This window comes from Lampris incognitus, chromosome 13 (assembly GCF_029633865.1).
Source record: "Lampris incognitus isolate fLamInc1 chromosome 13, fLamInc1.hap2, whole genome shotgun sequence".
NCBI classification, from domain to species: domain Eukaryota; kingdom Metazoa; phylum Chordata; class Actinopteri; order Lampriformes; family Lampridae; genus Lampris; species Lampris incognitus.
Genome location: NC_079223.1, coordinates 50,954,949 through 50,975,766, shown reverse-complemented (window position 1 = coordinate 50,975,766; position 20,818 = coordinate 50,954,949). Strand labels below are relative to the sequence as shown.

Below are 20,818 nucleotides of genomic sequence, written 5' to 3'. Positions count from 1 at the left end.
ATATCATATTCATACCAGCACATTTTCTGCCCGTAAACCCAACTTCTTTGTCTTCAAAGCCATTTTTGACCAATATTTAGATACTCTCAAACGTAGTAAACCCATTAAAGCCACCAACATTAGAAACATTTGTGAAACTATTTTGTCTTCCTGAAAATACTGTACTGAGCCCCCCAGTTCATACCATTTCATTTTACACACCCTTTGCTTTTTGTTTCTTTCCTTTTGGAGCATGCTTTGTTTGCTTTGTATCCTGCTGTTCATTGTATTATTGAACATCTGTTCATTGTACATTGTATTATTTGAATTGTACTTATTTTGATTAATAAAAAGTGGGGGAAAAAAGGTCTAGCTGTCCTCCAACATGGCGGGGGCTGTTCGTTGGCAATGAAAAGGTCACGTGATTGAGAATAACTCAGTAGCTGAATTAATTTAAGAGTAGGTGAGAAGGGGTAGGAAAAAATAAGTGTATACTTCCTCCTACTCCTTTTCCAACATGCATTCATCCATTCATTATCCAAACCACTTACCCTTTTCCAACATGTGACAAATACTCTGATGTACAGTGCATCCAGAAAGTATTCACACTCCTTCACTTTCCCCACATTTTGTTATGTTACAGCCTTATTCCAAAATGGATTAAATTCCTTTTTCCTCATCAAGCTACACACAATACCCCATAATGACAAGGTGAAAAAGGTTTTGTAGAAATTTTCGCAAATTTATTAAAAATAAAAAACTGAAATATTGCATGTACATAAGTATTCACACCCTTTGCTGTGACACTCAAAATTGAGCTCAGGTTCATCTTGTTTCCACTGATCATCATTGAGATGTTTCTACATCTTGACTGGAGTCCACCTGTAGTAAATTCAATTGATTGGACATGATTTGGAAAGGCACACACCTGTCTATATAAGGTCCCACTGTTGACAGTGCATGTCAGAGCAGAAATCAAGCCATGAAGTCAAAGGAATTGTCTGTGGACCCCCGAGACAGGATTGTATCGAGGCACAGATCTGGGGAAGGGTACAAAAAAATCTCTACAGCTTTGAAGGTCCCGAAGAGCACAGTGGTCTCCATCATTAGTAAATGGAGGAAGTTTGGATCCACCAGGACTCTTCCTAGAGCTGGCCGCCCAGCCAAACTGAGCAATTGGGGGAGAAGGGCCTTGGTCAGGGAGGTGATCAAGAACCCCATGGTCACTCTGACAGAGCTCCAGCGTTCCTCTGTGGAGATGGGAGAACCTTCCAGAAGGACAACCATCTCTGCAGCACTCCACCAATCAGGCCTTTATGGTAGAGTGGCCAGACGGAAGCCTCTGCTCAGTAAAAGGCACATGACAGCCCGCTTGGAGTTTGCCAGAAAGCACCTAAAGGACTCTCAGACCATGAGAAACAAGATTCTCTGGTCTGATGAAACCAAGATTGAACACTTTGGCCTGAATGCCAAACGTCCTGTCTGGAGGAAACCAGGCACCTCTCATCACCTTGCTAATACCATCCCTACAGTGAAGCATGGTGGTGGCAGCATCATGCTGTGGGGATGTTCTTCAGCGGCAGGAACTGGGAGACTAGTCAGGATCGAGAGAAAGATGAATGGAGCAAAGTACAGAGAGATCCTTGATGGAAACCTGCTCCAGAGCACTCAGGACCTCAGACTAGGGTGAAGGTTTACCTTTCAACACGACAACAACCCTAAGCACACAGCCAAGACAACGAAGGAGTGGCTTCAGGACAAGTCTGTGAATGTCCTTGAGTGGCCCATCCAGAGCCCAGACTTGAACCCCATTGAACATCTCTGGAAAGACCTGAAAATAGCTGTGCAGCGACGCTCCCCATATAACCTTACAGAGATTGAGAGGATCTGCAGAGAAGAATGGGAGAAATACCTCAAATATAGGTGTGCCAAGCTTGTAGCTTCATACCCAAGAAGACTTGAGGCTGTAATCGCTGCCAAGGGTGCCTCAACCAAGTACTGATGTAGCGCCTCTCTAGCGGGTTTGGCTATAGTGAGAGGTGGCTATCCTGAGTTCTTTAAAACATCTATCCAATCAATCAAATAAGTGGGGTTTCACTAATAAACATATCAGTGTTTAACTTGTATGTGGGTAATTACTACTTATTAGGCTATATGCAATACTCTCTCATTCAAAATCACCATTTTACACTTTAGAATTAAATTAATATGTCCAGAATTACTTGTAACCCTTAAACACTCTTCCACTTTTAAACAGAAAATACTCTTTTTCTAAATTAACTTAAAATATCAAAAGTAGTCATTCACCACCGCTGTGTTATAAGAAGTTTAAAATATTTACTTAGAAAATATTGTTCAGTGTTTAAATGCTTCGTTTTCAAATATCTTTTGAAATCTCACAGTCAAATGCATTCACATACACATTGAAAACATAAGGGCCCAAGAAAAGAGAATAGCCAGCAATAACCTAGCCTACTTTCACCTACCCAGTTCAAATGATGCACGCCTGAGTGACGCTTGTGAACACTGTAGCCTTAAAGAAAATGGCTGCTTCACCACGCAGGCAAAAAACAAAAGAACGGTACCTTTACTCAGTGGAATGTAGCCTCCAATACACAAGGTCCAAGGCGGCGGCAGCAGGAGGAGATATGACAAGCAGATTCAAGATGAAGAGAAGACTCACGCAGCTGACGATCTCGGCAAAGTCCACCACTCAGCAACGCTATCCGGCTCCGTCGGGGTCTTTGTTCGTCGTCCGTTTCGCAGTTCCACACAGGCTTTACTAGTCCAGGTCGCTGGTCGCTAGCTTGTTAGCAAAGTCCATGCAAAAGCACTAGCCACTAAGTCAGCAGCTAACTTAAACTTCTTTCTGTCTTCTTGTGCTGAGTAGTTCACTCAAAACGGACAGAAGTATCACCATTAAAGTTTAGTATAAGAGTCCTGGTTGAACACTTTCACTAAAAATGGTGTACACATTAACATAACATTTCGTGTTTCCCTTTTCATCAGACAACACGCTTCTCACGTCTTACTCGTTCGTCGCTCTCTCTCAACTCCCTCGTCTCATACACTGTCTTCCTGTTTCTCTCCTCCACTCACTCCCTTGTCCTTTGACCTCCAATGTGATTGGCTCATTCACCAGCGTTTCAGAAATAAACTAAATTCACAAAACATTTGTGTACCTCTTTCTTCCTATTCTTTCAGGCATTTTTAAAGCATTTTCAAATATATTATTACACAACAAATATGTAACATTTTTAAATGATGTATTCAGTAAAACATGAACATTAACCAATATGATTTCTCTCATTGAGCAAAATCATAACTTCATTGCTGGTCAATGAATCTTAACATTTTAACCGTAAATTCTATTTATTAAACTATGAAATTATTTATTCAAAATGATATCTTCTAATAATGAATAAATTTCAACAGGGTTACACCCTCCCCCTTTTAAATGTCTGTGTGTCCTCATCAGACACTAATAAACTAACAACGGAGTCCTAAGCTAGTGTTCCTAGTGTTTTCCTATTTTAATGACTATACCTGTGTACAATGGTCAGAGGCTGATATCTTGATCTACCAGGCTCATCATAGGTGAGTCTAATTGTTGGCTTGGCAGTTCTCTTAGGTCTAGGCTCAGCTCTGGGCTCCACTCTATCCTCATGGACCTCAGATACTTCTTCTTCTTCAGACTCCGATCCAGCTTCACCGGTCTCTTCCGGAGCTAGTTCTTGATCGCACTCCTCATCCTCGGGTTCCGGTTCAGAGTTGTGGTCAATATCTTCTGGGTCTGGATCATCTTCATGAACAGGTTCAGCTTTAGGGTCATTTTCAGTTTCAGGGTCATTATCAGTTTCAGAGTCATTATCATGTTCTGGTTCAGGGTCATCTTCTAAGTCAACTACTGGCCTGGCAGTATTTCGCACCCTCGGGACCGGCTTTCTCCGAGTGACACTGTGAGTGACATAATACTCCATGTCAGAGGACGAATCAGAAAACTCCTGTAACTCTTCAGTCTCTGGTCTTCAGTCTCTTTGACTTTTCTTACAGGTGTCTGCTCTGGTCTTGGGTCTGGCAGGTGGATCAGCATCCTGGTTGGTGGGTGGCATTCTCACAAGCTGTCCAATAGGAGGAAGGTGGTCCCTGTGTATAGTCTTTGTCCCTAGACTTCCATCCTCCCATTTGATCTTGAACACAGGTAGGTTTGGCATCTTTCCGATGACAACATACGGGTCAGGACTCCACTTACTTTCCAGCTTGTGCTTGCCTCTCAGGCCTAGGTTCCGGAGCAGTACTCTGTCGCCGATCTCTATGGACTGAAAGGTAACTCGACGGTCATACAACCTCTTGTTTCTCTGGTGCCGTTTGTCTGCAGCATCAGAGGCTAACTTGTAGGCTTGCTTCAAGTCTTCCTTCAGCTTTGTGACATATTGGGTGTAGCACGCATCTTCTATGCCATCTGGTGACGTTCCAAAGCACAAGTCAACAGGAAGTCTCGCCTCTCTGCCAAACATTAGATGGTAAGGCGAGTACCCTGTGGCATCACACTTTGTGCTGTTGTACGCGTGGACCAATTAAGGCACATGCTGGCTCCACGTACACTTCTTCTCCCAGCCTAACGTACCTAGCATGGAGAGCAGAGTACGGTTGAACATTTCTGGCTGCGGGTCCCCTTGCGGATGATACGGTGTTGTCCGCGACTTGCGTATCCCCATCAAGGTCAACAGCTCTCGGATTAATCGGCTCTTGAAATCTCTTCCTTAATCCGAATGGATCCTCGAAGGCAGTCCAGAATGTATGAAGTATTTCTCGATCAGGACCTTTGCCACAACATGGACCTTCTGGCTTTTTGTTGGGAAAGCCTGGGCGTAACTCGTGAAATGATCTGTGACCACTTACACGTTGCTTATGCCTTTGGAGTTGGGCTCCATGGAAAGAAAGTCCATGCACACTAAGTCCATAGGCCCATGGCTTACGGTCTGGTGCAATGGAGCAGCTCTCTGTACAGGGGTCTTGTGAGTTACACATTCTCCACAGTTCTTGATGTATTCTTCCACATGCATCGACATCCTAGGCCAAAAGAATCTACTTCGGAGCAGGTCAACGGTTCTCTCTTGCCCAAGGTGCCCCAGGTCATCATGCATGGCCTGCATAACCATCTCCCGGAACTCTCTTGGCAGGATGAGTTGACTGACCACATGGTCTCTTGCTGTACCGGTACAGCAATCCATCTTTCACTGACAGCTTCCCAGCTTCTCTTTTCAATCTGGACAACTCAGGACTAACGTTCACATCCTCTGGCCAGCGCCCATGCTTGATGGCCTGGATGGCTGGTCCAACGGCTTCATCCTCTTCCTGAGCCTTTCTGAGACTCTGTTTAGACATGACTTCCAGGGACTTTAACTCCATGCGTGTCGGAAACGCATACAGATCAGGAACACAGTGGGAAGATGCTCCAAGCTGAGCAACACACACGGGTGTACTACGGGCAGACTCTGGGATGCAGACTCTCTGGCAGATGGTCTTCAATCCAGACTGAGGTATAGTCACCCAGCCGTTGTCATCCTCGTCTGGCATGTTCCTTGACAACAGGTCGGCATCAATGTTCTGTCGGCCTGGGCGATACCGCACATCAAACTCATACGTCGATAGAGCAGCTAGCCAGCGATGCCCCACTGCATTGAGCTTGGCTGTGGACAGCACATACGTAAGCGGGTTGTTATCAGTACGTACGGTGAATCTTGCCCTATACAGATAGTCGTGGAATTTATAGACTACCGCCCACTTGAGTGACAAGAATTCCAGCTGATGTATGGGGTAGTTTCTCTCTGCAGAGCTTACTTTTCTGCTCGCAAAGGGGACTGGTCTCAGGCCTTCAGGGTGTTCTTGGTAAAGAACAGCACCAAGACCTTTCAAACTTGTGTCCACATGCAGGATGTATGGCTTTTGTGGATTGGCAAATGCCAGGACAGGCGCATGTGTCACAGTGAATTATGCGATGAAACGCATCTGAGCAGGATTTGTCCCATCTTTCCCCGAAAGGCTCAGATTCTTTCAAGTAGACTTTTTTCATATCTTGGGCATAATTCTTTCTCTTCTGAGTTGGAGCATAGCCCTTTGTGAGTTCAGTCAGTGGTCTAACAATTGCAGAATAGTTCTGAATGAATCAGCGGTAATAACCGCAAAATCCTAGGAAAGATTGTAACGTCTTCAGATTTGTTGGCATTGGCCATGTAGTGACGGCCTCAATCTTGTCTGGGTCTGGGGTGACGCCATCTGCAGACACGATGTGCCCCAGGTACTTGACCCTCGGCAGACAGATCTGGCACTTGTCAACTGAGAGTTTCAGCCCAATTTCCCCGAGACGATCTAGGACCTTGAGCAGTCTCTCTTTGTGTTCCTCGAGAGTCTTTCTGAACACGATCACGTCGTCAAGGTACACTAGCACTTGTAAGAGGTTCATGTCACCAACAATCTTTTCCATTAACTTCTGAAAGGTTGCTGGTGCACCAGTAATGCCTTGAGGCATTCGTTCGAACTGGAAAAATCCTAATGGGCAAATGAATGCCGTTTTCTCTTTGTCCTCTTCGGACATAGCTATCTGGTAGTAGCCTGAACGCAAATCCAGTACGGAGAACCACTGACTCCCTGTTAAGGCATTCAGTGCATCGTCAATGCATGGTGTTGTATACTGGTCAGGTATGGTTCGGCTATTCAACAGTCGATAGTCTATGCACATCCTAATGGCCCCAGTCTTCTTTCTGACTACAACTATTGGGGATGCATAGGGGCTTTGCGACTCTGTTATGATCCCTGCCTGCAGCAGTTCTTGTAAATGCTTTCTCACGTCTTCCATATCTGCAGGAGCCAGCCGGCGTGATCGTTGACGGAAAGGCCGGGGATCAGAAAGTCGGATTCTGTGCTCTACTCCTTTTGCTAATCCCACGTCCCACCCGTGCATTGAGAAGACATGAGACTTCTGAGCCAGTTTCTTACAAAATCTGTTTTTCCATTGTTCTGAGATAGAAGACTCTCCAAAATTGATCATAGTCTCATCAAAGTCAGAGGAAACAGTCTCCTTAGGGGAAATCGTCGCTACTGAATCAATGTGGTACACACATCCAATCACTGTTCCAGCAGGTATGGAAGTTTCTCTTGAAGATTCATTCTTGAGTAGTATTCTCAAGCTCTTGATATCTAATGCCCCAATGGGCACAACCACGGGATGAAAAATCACATCAGCAGGTAAGGCGGCTGCTAGTGATGAGTCTATCATCAGGATTTCTTGAGCAACAGGCTTCTTCAGTTCCACTTTGCACACAACATGAGTGTCACCATCTGGGAGTAAGATCAAAGGGCCTGGACCCATCCATCTGACACGTCCAGCCTCATCATCATGGACCGGGACTGCAATACCCTTGAGTGCAGGTTGATCTTCCTTGACATGAACACGAAGGCCTAGTGTTCGGGTGACATCAATGCCATTGTCCTTGCATTGATTCACCAAGCGTCTAACATGGCTCGCATTGGTGCCCACAATGACAGACGTCTTATCTTCAGTGCTGGGGTTAGGACATATGAGAGCTAGGACAGTTACAGTCTGACTGGTTCCTAACACCTCAGCTGGATATTCCACATCAACTACCACATAGCCGTGGTAAGGGTAGCTAGCTCGAGACTCACTTAAACCCCACAGGGAAAGACCAGATACAGGCTGAATGGGGATATCAGACAAGTACTTCTGGTACCAGGGTTAAAAAATGATCGTCACCTGAGAGCCACTGTCTAATAAAGCAGTGCAGGGTTGTCCATTAACCTTCAACGGCACCAGGCTAGGCGGCCCAACTAACCCATCAGGAATACGCACACTCTCAGGCATGTCAATGGTACTTTTCTTAGCAGAACAATTAACTGCATTAGCTGTGGCATCATTTGACGTCTGGTTGTTCTTGGACAGCTTCAGAGCCTGAATAATAAGTCTCTTAATAACTTTAGCCTGGTTTTCTGGGCTTTGGCACTTCCCCGCAAAATGCCCGTTCTCACCACACCGATAACAGAAATGTTCCCTCGATACTTTGAAAGATCGTTGTGGGGAGCTGGCTACTGGTTTTGAGGTATTCACAGCTGAAACAGCAGCCTGAGGTTCATTTGTGGCTTTCTGTTGCAAGCGCTTCATTTGCTTTCTCAAAGCTGCCATCTCACTGTCTGAACTGCACTCACTGTAAACTGCATTTGGGGGAATTTTCTCAGTGCTAGCTGACGTGTCTTGTGCTGGCTTACTGGCTTAGACACGACAGCAGCAACCAAGTTCTTTGATCTCAGACTTCAAGTTCTGAATTTCAGTCTGTTTCACATCAACATTCTGCCTTACATTTCCACTTTGCGTGACAGGAGTAATCTTCTTTCGTGAGGCCTCATATTCCTGTTCTGTGCGTATCTCCTTTAACAGCTGGAGAAAGGTCGGTGGCTTTGCTCTCCTCTCTCTCAGACGAAGGTTAACTAACATCAGATCAGAGGCTATGGCACCACGCAACAACTGTTCGAGTCTTGCTTTATCTGCACAATCAACGGGGAGACCATCTCTCTGCAGTACCCTGTTCAACGACTGTTCTAGGCGTCTGAGGAAGTCAGACAGCTTCTCACCTGGTTGTTGCTGCAGTAAGCGAAATGCAAAATATAACTCTTCTCCTCACTCTGCTGTCCCAAAAGCATGCTCAAGTGCCTCTAAGCAGTCTTCGGGGCTCACATCAGGATCACTGGCTCGTGCTGCTTTTACAATGTCAAGCGCCGGGCCTCTAAGACTTTCCATCAGTCTCCGCCTTTTCTCTTTGTGAGAGCAGTCACACTCTTCCACCATGGGCCGTGCTTGACCCAACCAGTGGTCGAACTGCTCCTCTCCAACTGGAGTGGGCAACAACCCAGAGAACGTTCGTAGGCAGCAATAGCTTCCATGCTCACTTGAGGACTTTGACGTATTGTCAAGTAAATCACTCACAGCTCGCAGAATGGCCTCTATTGACTTAGCAGCAGACTCATCTTCAGATAACAATGTGTGAATGTCTTCAACACGCTTACCTGGAGCTTGCTGCGAGCCAGACATCTAATATTGTGTATAGGCTCGCGTAGCTTCATCTGCTATGACAACGGACCACGGCCCTCCACCATTAATAGGAAACCCTTCAAAGGGAACCCTGTCGCCTTTTACTACTTCCTCACATTCACACAAGGCAAAGTATCGGTTGTGTAGGCTGTTGAAAGTTTGGCCTCTGACACGCACACGTCCCAAACACTTCTCTGTTTGCATTGTCTCTTTAATTGCACTTATGTCTACATCTTCTCGAATGAGCACCATGGCTGCATGAGCCTCATGTAATGCCTCGCCACGGCACCATCCCTTTAATTCTGATACTAGCTCTTGTCCATATTAGCTTATCAGTTAGCACTATTTAAAGCTCCAGAATGCTAATGTTCAATAGTAACATGTACAAAAAACAAGAACCTCACACTATCATCCCAGCGGTGCCTCCAATTTATGAAGCGCCTCTCTAGCGGGTTTGGCTATAGTGAGAGGTGGCTAGCCTGAGTTCTTTAAAACATCTATCCAATCAATCAAATAAGTGGGGTTTCACTAATAAACATATCAGTGTTTAACTTGTATGTGTGTAATTACTACTTATTAGGCTATATGCAATACTCTTTCAATCAAAATCACTATTTAAGCGCTAATTCGTACACGTTAGAATTAAATTAAAATGTCTAGAATTACTTGTAACCCTTAAACACTCTTCCACTTTTAAACAGAAAACACTCTTTTTCTTAATTAACGTAAAATATCAAAAGTAGTCATTCACCACCACTGTGTTATAAAAAAGTGTAAAATATTTACTTAGAAAATATTGTTCAGTGTTTAAATGCTTCGTTTTCAAATATCTTTTGAAATCTCCCAGTCAAATGCATTCACATACACATTGAAAACACAAGGGCCCAAGAAAAGAGAATAGCCAGCAATAACCTAGCCTACTTTCACCTACCCAGTTCAAATGATGCAGGCCTGAGTGTAGTTTGTGAACGTTGTTGTTGTGGTTACACCGCCCCGAGCTGCCTAACCGGCACGTGCAGGCCACTCCCCCAGCGCTCGGCTCGCGCTCTAAGGAGACGAGAGCTGCACTGCACCATGTGTTTGCCATCATCCATCAGGCACACCTGCGGCAATCAGGCAGCCCTCTACAAGAAGTCTCCCAGAACACCACTCCGGGCTTCGACGTACTGAACCCTGCGGTAAAGCTCTGACAAGCCCTCCAGCGGTCCTTGCCCTCTTGCTGTTCCCTTTATTCCCAGTGTCTATATCCGTGTCTCTCCTTTTTCCCTCCCAGGACTCTCCCTCCGCGACTCCCCGCTCCTCGCCCCCAGCGACCTTCACGTTTTCCCCCGGCCCTCTCCAGCGATCTCCCTCCGTGTCTCTCTACCTGGACCCCTCCTATTCGGACTTGACTTCCTGGATCTCGGACCCGGATCGGACCCTGACTCACCCTCTTCGGATCACGGACTGGGCTTGTTTGCCAGGTGCACGCACATTATTCAACACCTCCTGGTCATTTACATACCGCGCCACACATTGGCTAAGAACACTCACACATAGTCATACACGCAAACCGCGGGACACCACACATAGTTTATTCACACATCCCACTAACAGAAGGTTTTCGCACCATACATTCCCCTCACCTTAGATTCCCCTGTTATTAATTTGTGGCAGTTTGTTTATTTTAACCTGCATTAAAATTACCTTCGGGTTTCTTGGTACTCTGTGTCCGTCTGCCTTTGGGTTTTGCTACACTGGTCTCTGGTCTTCATTCGTGAGTTGTAAAAGTTGTAGCCTTAAACAAAATGGCTGCTTCACCACGCAGGCAAAAAACAAAAGAATGGTACCTTTCCTCAGTGGAATGTAGCCTCCAATACACAAGGTCCAAGGCGGCGGCAGCAGGAGGAGATGTGACAAGCAGATTCACGATGAAGAGAAGACTCAAGCCGCTGACGATCTCAGCAAAGTCCACCACTCAGCAACGCTATCCGGCTCCGCCGGGGTCTTTGTTCGTCGTCCGTTTCGCAGTTCCACACAGGCTTTACTAGTCCAGGTCGCTGGTCGCTAGCTTGTTAGCAAAGTCCATGCAAAAGCACTAGCCACTAAGTCAGCAGCTAACTTAAACTTCTTTCTGTCTTCTTGTGCTGAGTAGTTCACTCAAAACGGACAGAAGTATCACCATTAAAGTTTAGTATCAGAGTCCTGGTTGAACACTTTCACTAACAATGGTGTCCACATTAACATAACATTTCGTGTTTCCCTTCTCAGCAGACAACACGCTTCTCCCGTCTTACTCGTTCGTCGCTCTCTCTCAACTCCCTCGTGTCATACACGGTCTTCCTGTTTCTCTCCTCCACCCACTTCCTTGTCCTTTGACCTCCAATGTGATTGGCTCATTCACCAGAGTTTCAGAAATAAACTAAATTCACAAAACATTTGTGTACCTCTTTCTTCCTATTCTTTCTGGCATTTTTAAAGCATTTTCACATATATTATTACACAACAAATATTTAACATTTTTAAATGCTGTATTCAGTAAAACATGAACATTACCCAATATGCATTTCTCTCATTGAGCAAAATCATAACTTCCTTGCTGGTCAATGAATCTTAACATTTTGACCGTAAATTCTATTTATTAAAGTATGAAATTATTTATTCAAATTGACATCTTATAACAATGAATACATTTCAACAGGGTTACACGGAGTAAAGGGTGTGAATACTTATGTACATGCAATATTTCAGTTTTTTTATTTTTAATAAATTTGCAAAAATTTCTACAAAACTTTTTTCGCTTTGTCATTATGGGGTATTGTGTGTAGATTGATGAGGGAAAAAAGGAATTTAATCCATTTTGGAATAAGGCTGTAACATAACAAAATGTGGGGAAAGTGAAGGGGTGTGAATACTTCCCGGATGCACCGTATGACCATGTGTTGACTGAGTTTGGTGTGTGGATCACTTCAGATTATTGACAACGGATTATCTCTATGTTATATCCTGCCTGTTGTTTGAAATAAAGCATTCATTCATTCTTTTTACAGGACTTTTGCAGACAGCAGATGTACACCCATTGCCTGGACATCTGCTGGGAGACCAACTAATTCTTGTTAGTAAGTTCTATACTTGTTTCAGGCCCAGCAAAAACTTGAGGATCGAATTAATTTTGGTGGTTTGTTTCCATGTTTAAAAAAACCCTCTAATTTCTTCTCTATCCACACAGAGAAAGATAATGACCCAATATTTCCTCCTCCGTGTTCAGAAGAAGACGCCAGTTCACATTACTGACGATGTAATGGCAGAATGGATGGTGGAGCATGCAAAGGGAGATTGTTTGTGTGTCAAGTCGGTATATTTTGCATGAGAACAACAGAAATAAATGATTGCTACCCTTCTTATTTCAAGCCTGTGGAGGATGACGGTTCTGGGCATGGAAGACAGCAGCCTTCAGTCTCGCCTAATGATGGTGAGTACATTATCCATTAGTAATGAAATTGAGTTTCAAGACTCATACAATCAAACTAAATCCATACTATAAGATATGTAAATACTGAAAAGTCCATCCTGTTTCTTTTTCAGACCTGGGATTTGAACATTGCACTGAAATTAGGAGACATTGCTTTTGAGGCTCGCATGTTGCTCACTTCACTTGAGGATGACTGCCCCTCTTCTCAGCAGGTCACATTAGTCAAGAACAAGACAAGCTTAAGAGAGGGAGGTGAAATAGCCGGTCTTGATGATGAACAATGAATTGATCTGTATTCAATTTGTCTTTAATCCTGAAAATCTCCAGGGATTTTGACACCATACTGGCTGAGCAGGCTAATAAGCTCTTGCCGGAGAGGAAACAGGAGCAGCCCAGCTCCAGGCTCCTCAGTGTCAAGGGTGTCGTGGTAGAGCTGATTCCCAGAGTGCTCCAGGATCTCTGGGTTCATCCATGCAACCCTGAAATGTTCATGCCCTCGCAGAAGCTGAGCAATGGGGCAATTGGGGTGGCGAAGTCCGTGCTGGATAAGCTCCCTGACCTCCAGAACCGCAAGGTCAGTTTCTCCTGAAATGACCGGGATGAGAAGGTCCTAGACATGCGGGGGAGAGTTTTCACCACTGCAGCTGGAAAAGGAGATCAGCATCATGGCGCTTAGTTTGCTGAGCGTAATTGTCAACACTGTGGTGAGTGAGGTCATCTTACTATTTGAGGCCCCCAAAGCGGCTGTATCTCCTGCTGAGGAGATTCTGGTTGTCAACAGCAAAAAGGTGGGAAGCATTGCTCAGACATCATGAAAGGATGGGGCAGTAATACTGGATATCCCACAATGAAAATTTGCAATATTTCAGGATGATTCATGGCTTCTCTTCTTCTTTAGTCTGAACTGGATGGCGACCTTACCAACACCCATGATTTTAATGGAATGGCTGTCTCCCTTGAGAGTGCTGGAGACATGGGCAAGGGGTCCACAGTGGTCCAGGACTCAGCAGCTACCACAGGTCTGGATGCTGCTGTTGGCCTGGGCGTCCTCACTGAGATGTGTGACAAAGCTCCATCTCAGGATTCTTCACCAGCTGGCACGCTCGGCCCAGAGGGGCGGAAGGTGGAGAAGTCCTCCAGTACTGCAGCCGGTAGGAGTCATTCACACTGTTTTGTCAGTCGTCAAGTCCTTTAACTCTACAATGATTGCTAATTCCATCATGAGCCAATACACTGGCTCGCCTTTTCCCCCCAGGGGTCAGCAAGCCCAAGAAGAAGGGGATCCTGTACCGACTGCTGCGAGCACTCTGCTGCTGCTGCGTGTCTGTCCACGAAGACATGGACCAAATCCCAGACATGAATAAATTAACCGTGGCCCTGTAGTCACTGTACTGTGGCTTTTATTTGTTCAGTGTATATATACATGTAAATAACATCAGGATATACTTTCTGTGAAAGACTGATCTATGGCTTCAACCTTTCGACGCCTGCCCCCTCCCTCCCCCGAACATGCCCCAGGTCAAGGATACTGTATTTGAAAACCCAATATCACAAAGGGGAACGGCAAGAGGAACGTGCATTATCTGAATTAATGGGAGGAAGCATTTAATGAATGTGAATACCTGTTCTTTGACAGTGCTGGAATACAGCCCGCTTGTACCGTCACAGTGCCAGCCAGTTACATGGAGGATGCAAAAAAACATAAAATCATAAACCAGGAGTGAGAAGCATGTGAGGTACAATAGCAAAAGGTGTGTGTGTGTGTGTGTGTGTGTGTGTGTGTGTGTGTGTGTGTGTGTGTGTGTGTGTGAAAAGACGAGAGATTCTCTCCAGGCGTCCCTCTTATCGAAAATCCTCAACGAGCTCTCGTCCGATTCACCAGCGGTTCCTAAAATTGAAGAGGAGAAGACCGAGGAGGAGGTCGTGGTGTCCAGCGCCGCCTCAGCACCAGTGCCCACCTCCATTTATCAGACCAGTTCAGGACAATACATACATTGCAATCTCCCAGGGAGGAGCCATCCAGCTGAGTAGTCAGCTGAATGAATGGCTCCTCTCTGTGGCTGGCCGTGGTCAGGGTCTGGCCACTGCAAGCCGGAGCCACCATCCTGCAGTGTGCGGCTTGGATAATGGATGGATGGATGGATGGATGGGTGGATGGATGGATGGATGGATGGATGGATGGATGGATGGATGGATGGATGGATGGGCTCAGCATGCTCCACACCTTGGTCAGATCCTTTATGAACTCTCCTGGATGACAGTTGTGAAACAGAACCACGGCACCATGTTGCAGCACTGGACATGTCTAACCTGTACAGACTGTTGAGGTTTTACACCGGGTGCACCAGTGTGCATCACTCCACACTGACGGGGTGTTTGAGGCAAGTCAGCATGTCTGCACACAACTCGCTCTGTATCATTCTTCATTAAAGTTGGTAAATACCTTCAAAGAAAATTCAGTCTGGAGCAAAAAATAAATAAAAATCAGAAGTTCTTTCCATTACCTTGAGACTGCTCTCTACTTGCTAGTTACCACAAATGACACAGAAGTAGAGGTGAGCCAGTGTTGTCTTGGTGGCAGATCCCTGAGGTCCAGCATGACAGACCGGAAGGTTCAGGCACTGGCCGTTTATACGGTGATTTGTGGGGAACATGATCACAGTTTACCTCATCCAGAAGTCATTAATTACAAATACTGTCCCTAAATGATGTCCCTGAATCAGTGTACTGTGACCACAAGTCAGGGTAAATATCAATGTTATAGTTCAATACACCACACTATGGAGCTATAGGACCTCACAAACAACTGACCAGAGGATTACTGATAATAATAATAATAATAATAATAATAACAGGTACTACTGTACGTCTGACCTCCATCGGCAGTACAGGAGAGTTGAACAGTAACTCATGCTGAAGGCAGACATTTTAAAGTAGATGTTTCAAAATATTGTGACCGGTTTGGGAAACAACATTGTATTAGTATGTGTGGCAATAAGGTAATTTGACACAAGTCATTTGTGTTGCTTGGCAGCAAACACTCAATAACCACTTGAGACCCCGTCTCGCTCCAGGAGAGACTGTGTGTACAATGGCAATGAATCGAAGATGAGAAATCCCTGCAGCTCCACCAATAAGAGGAGGGATGGAAAGAATTCATTAGGTCCTCAAGCCATGCTGCAAGTGACATGAAAAACTACACCCACGCAAATTTCAGTGTCACACCTCACCATGGAGACTGGAGCACGCTATCCAGTGTAGCGCTCAGGCAACTTGGAGGGAAGCAAGGTTTAAAATGGCACATCTGGGGAATTATCAGATGACAAGAGTCTATGCAAATATTTCCAAACAACCAAGATACCCATGTGAGGCGTCAAGAGTCATGACCTGCAGCCCTGACTAAAAACTGTACGTCTGTGGTAAATGTTCAGTCAGTACAAAAGTTAATTTGAAATGAAAGACTTGCTCATTACAAAATACTATGTTCAGCAACCATACTAGCATGTACCCTGGCTCTGCCACGTGACAGAAGCTAAGCAGGTGTGGGCTTGACTAGTACTTGGATGGGAGACCTCCTGAGAAAATGTTTCTGCTGGAAGTGGCGTTGGTGGGCCAGTAGGGGGCAGTCTTCCCTCGGGTCCTCATAAAAACAACAAATACCAAATCCCGGTACCCCAGGTGCAGTGACGGCGACACTGTGCTGTAGGAGATGCCGTCCTTCAGATGAGACGTTAAACCGAGGTCCTGACTCACTGTGGTCATTAAAGACCCCATGGGGTCCCCGATGTCCTGGCAACATTCCCAACCTGGCTCTCTCCATCTGGCCACCTCATCATCCCCCATGTAACTGGCTCGATGACTCCTCCCTCTCCACCTCAAGCTGATGTGTGGTGAGCGCTCTGGTGCAAAATGGCTGCCGTGCACCACCCAGGTGGTGTTACACATGGTGGTGGTTGAAGTGAGTTACCCCCTTCAATGTGAAGCACTATGGATGTCTAGAAAAGCGCTACATAAATGTAATGATCATCATTATTATTATTATCATTATACATCTAAAGAGAAAAGACGTTAATAATGGATGGATCCATCCATCCATCCATTATCCAAACCGCTTCTCCTGCTCTCAGGGTTGCAGGGATGCTGGAGCCTGTCCCAGCAGTCACTGGGTGGCAGGCGGGGAGACACCCTGGACAGACTGCCAGGCCATCACAGATGCGTGATGTGAAACCAGGATGTCTGTGATGTGATAGATTAAGATGTATTTTGTTAATCCCCATGGGGAATGTGTCTTCTGCATGTAACCCATCCTACTGTACAGCAGCAGTGGGCAGCTGCCATGCAGCGCCTGGGGACCAACTCCACTTCTGTCCATGGCCTTGCTCAGGGACAGAGGCTGGGGTATTAACCCTGATATGCATGTCTTTCTGATGGTGGGAGGAAACCGGAGTGGCTGGAGGAAACCCTTGCAGACAGGGGGGTGATGAATGGGGTAAAAACCATAAAATAGTTGTTCCTGATGACAGCCAGCTTTTGAAGTTTGGAAGGTTTGGAAATCCTCAGAAGTCTTTGTCCCAGCCGGACAACTCATCCGGTGGCTCTTCAGTGTCCGGAGGGAACATGTCAAAATGGCTGTGGTCCGTTGGTCCTTTCAGCTGCAAAAAACAACAAACGACATGACTAATAACAACAATAGTAATGCAGTAGTAGCAGCAGTATAGTAGTAGTAGTAGTAGTACTACTACTACTACTACTACTACTATTCATAACTATAAAGTTTAGGGATGCACCAAAACCCCCTTTTCACTGCTGATACTGACTAAGTATTGGCTGACACTAAGTTCTGATCCGATCCATTATTTTTGCTAAAAAAGTACAGATTTACACCATTAGTTTTGGTCCAAGGGACAAATTAATTGAGACAGAATCAGTTTTTTCCCACCATTAAAGAAACAAGGGCTTCCATGTGCCCAGAGATGCTGCAAATCAAGCCATTTTGCTTTCATGTGACATGTCACTCACAGCTTTTTGTATTGGATTTTACTCTTGGTGAAATCGCTGATACCGATACTCTACTTTAGCCTGGTATCGTCAGCCGATAGCCAATACCAGCGTCGGTATCGGTGCATCCATAATACAGCTAATCCTATGTTTTGTATGCCACTCTATAAAATGTTGTCTTCACATACACCGAAAATATTAAAACAAATAAAGATAATGATAACAAACAAATACATTGTGTTGACCAATGAGGACATAAGCATATATATATTTATATATGTTATTAATATATCTTAATATTCCACTCCTCATTTGTTGAGCACTCTTACCAACACCATTGATGGTTTCTGGGTGGGGGGGGCGCTATATATATATATATATATATATATATATATATATATATATATGAGTTTGTGAAATGAAACACTCAACGGTAGGGATACTGCTCAACAAATGATCCAGTGAGTCAAGTAAATTCTTTATGAGACAGTAGAAGCCTGTTTCATGCTATAAGCAATCATCAGCTGTCAATAAAACTACTTGAGGAAGGACATACCATCTACTGCCACGTCATGCACATCACTCTCAGATCCTCTCAAACAACAGGGCATATTCAACCAGCAGCAACATCAGCAACCTATGGCTGACTGAAAATGTTGTATCATCTGCAAACCAGAAGCGTCCACATTGAATAACAGGAATGAACTGGCCAGCAGTTGCAGACATAGATGTAAGCACCTATTGTGTAATTATAAATGAATCATGACAATAGACAAATACCCCCCCACACACACGAAAAAAGAATTGGACCGTTAGCGATCACGTGTTTTTGAAAACGTTGTACGTTGCACATCTCCCTCCCCCATTGGACAGTGTGCACGTGATGTGCATGACGATGCAGTAGATGGTATGTCTTCCCTCGAGTAGCTTTATTGACAGCTGATGATTGCTTATAGCATGAAACAGGCTCGTACCGTCTCACAGAGACTTTACTTGACTCACTAGATTATAAACCTTAATCTACATGAAACCGAGCGTATTTCCGCCCGCTGCGGGATTCGATCCGGTGGTGTACTGCACGAGGCGACACCGCTAACTGCCTGACTAAAGGGAGCCAACCCCCTCCTTCGGGAAGCGCGTCCCGCGCTGCAGCATGCCAGCTCCCTCGCGCCTCTGGGCGCACACTTCCGATGGCCTCACGGTCTCCTCGTCTCACCACTGACACCAGTGTAGCGAATTCAGGGGGCAGCTGGGAACCGCTGCATGCAGCCGGGTCATGAACCCAGGTCTCCCGCACCACGGGCGACTACGCTAGCCAGTCGACTAATAGGCCAGAGGGTTAGCGCACATATTAGGGCGTACCGTTACGGAGCGGATAAAAGCACCAAATTTTGCATGAGGCTTCACTAGCACCAACTAAAGGATTTTAGGGTAGGAGCCCCACACAAATATTGAAAATACCCATACAGAACACAAAAGTTGTTCTTGTATTCAAAAAAATATATTTTCTGAGTCATAAAGAGGACATTGATGATAAATTGTTATTTATTGCACACAAAAGAAGTTGAAACTGATTTTTAATTGTCCCCTGATTATTAACCCCCCCCCAATGATGTGTAAAATGGAGCAATCGCATGGGCTGCCTATCATGCTTCTCTGCAACCATCAATGGAAGACCTCCCAGCAAGAACCGCACTACTCCCTCTTTTCTATGAGAAATCTGCCACACCAGCTATGATTAAGCATGGCATGGATGTTCAGAGACAGGCTGTTGAGTATCTCAATCTGGGACAGATCCCTGTCACAGCATTTGACCAGCCTCCGTTTGTTCTGGCAAAGTTAGTACAGTGGAAATGGCCAGACACACATGGTGAAAGAGTTCATGTAGTCATGCTAGGTGGACTTCACACAGAAATGGCCCTCTGGAATACACTGGGTGATCTCCTGGAAGGCTCTGGTTGGACAACAGCACTAACAGAAGCAGATGTGGCATCAAGTGGCATGGCAGCATCATTTCTCAAAGCAGCACATCTAACTCGAACCAGGCATGCCCACCAGGTCACTGTCTTGACACTGCACAATCTACAGCAGGAGGCTTTCAGGCTTAGTGCAGGCCCCAAAGATGAAGAGTCTCTCCTGGCTTGGAGAAATGACATGCTGAAGAAGAGTCCTACTTTTATGTTCTGGGATCTGATACTGAAATATGAAACCCTCATCCTCATCTTCATCAGGGCACACAGAGAGCGGAATTTCCTACTGTATATAGAAGTGCTTGAAGCACTGGTCCCTCTATTCTTTGCCTTGGACCATGTGAACTATTCAAGATGGATGTCTGTCCATATCAGGGACATGAAATTCTTTGCCCAGCTCTATAAAGGATGAGTTTGAGAAGAATTCACACTGGGTTATTTCCAAGACATACAACAAGTTCTCTGCAATTCCCTTTGACCAAGCTCATGAACAGGAGAACAAGTATGTGAAAGGTTCAGGGGGTGCAGTGGGCCTTACGGAAAACCCAGATGCCTTCAGACGATGGATGCTCTCCGGCCCAGAGTTGGCAAGATTGCTAAGGGAATTTGAAGATGGATATCTCAAAGAAGATTATGAAGAGAACTTCCAGCACCACGAGCAGGGTCTTGCAACGCAGAAGACCTTTCAGAGACAAGTCAAAAGTCTATCTGAAACCATGAAAAGAATGGGAAATCCTTTCTTGGACGATTTCAAAGATCTTGTGACTCTTGACAGCCGGAACTGCACAGATAAATCCGTCGTGAATACAGTACTCATCTTGGAAGAGACAGGAAAGAGACAATATCAGGAGTTTGTCAAGAAGGTGCTTGAAGAACGGACACGCTCCATCCATGATCCAATCAAGAGGAATGCCTTGGCACTCTTCAGGCAACCTCGACGCAAGACAATGGCGAAACATGGGAAAAAGATCAAAGTGCTTCAGAACAACGTGGCACTCTTTGGCCAGCTATATATAGCTATGCAAAGCCGTGAGAGTAACTTGGATGAATTCTTCGCACATGAGGTACAGTCCTTCCCTCCTTCCCTCTCAGACTTTGAGAAACTTCATCTGACCGGCACCAAATCTGACCTGCTGCAATGTCTTGAGCACCCAGGGCAACCAGAGCCACCCTCAACCTATGACTGCAAAGTCCTTGATGGACCAGTCATTGTCCACTGCCTGCCCACGGTGAGAGTGACCACATTTGATACCTATGCAGATGAGGTTTTCATCCCTTACTTACAGAAGCAGCTACATAATACCAAGTGGCTGGATG

General features: G+C 45.3%; 1 protein-coding gene across 1 annotated transcript in view; it reads right to left on the bottom strand.

The window, feature by feature from the left end:
• Positions 1–17,089: 17,089 nt before the first annotated feature.
• The window catches only part of LOC130122890 (cGMP-dependent protein kinase 2), a 77,266-nt gene continuing 73,537 nt past the window's right edge, over positions 17,090–20,818 (bottom strand). Inside the window, exon 20 of the mRNA XM_056291943.1 lies at positions 17,090–17,185. Within this exon, the coding sequence (XP_056147918.1) occupies positions 17,090–17,185 (96 nt within the window). The remainder of the gene's footprint in view (positions 17,186–20,818) is intronic.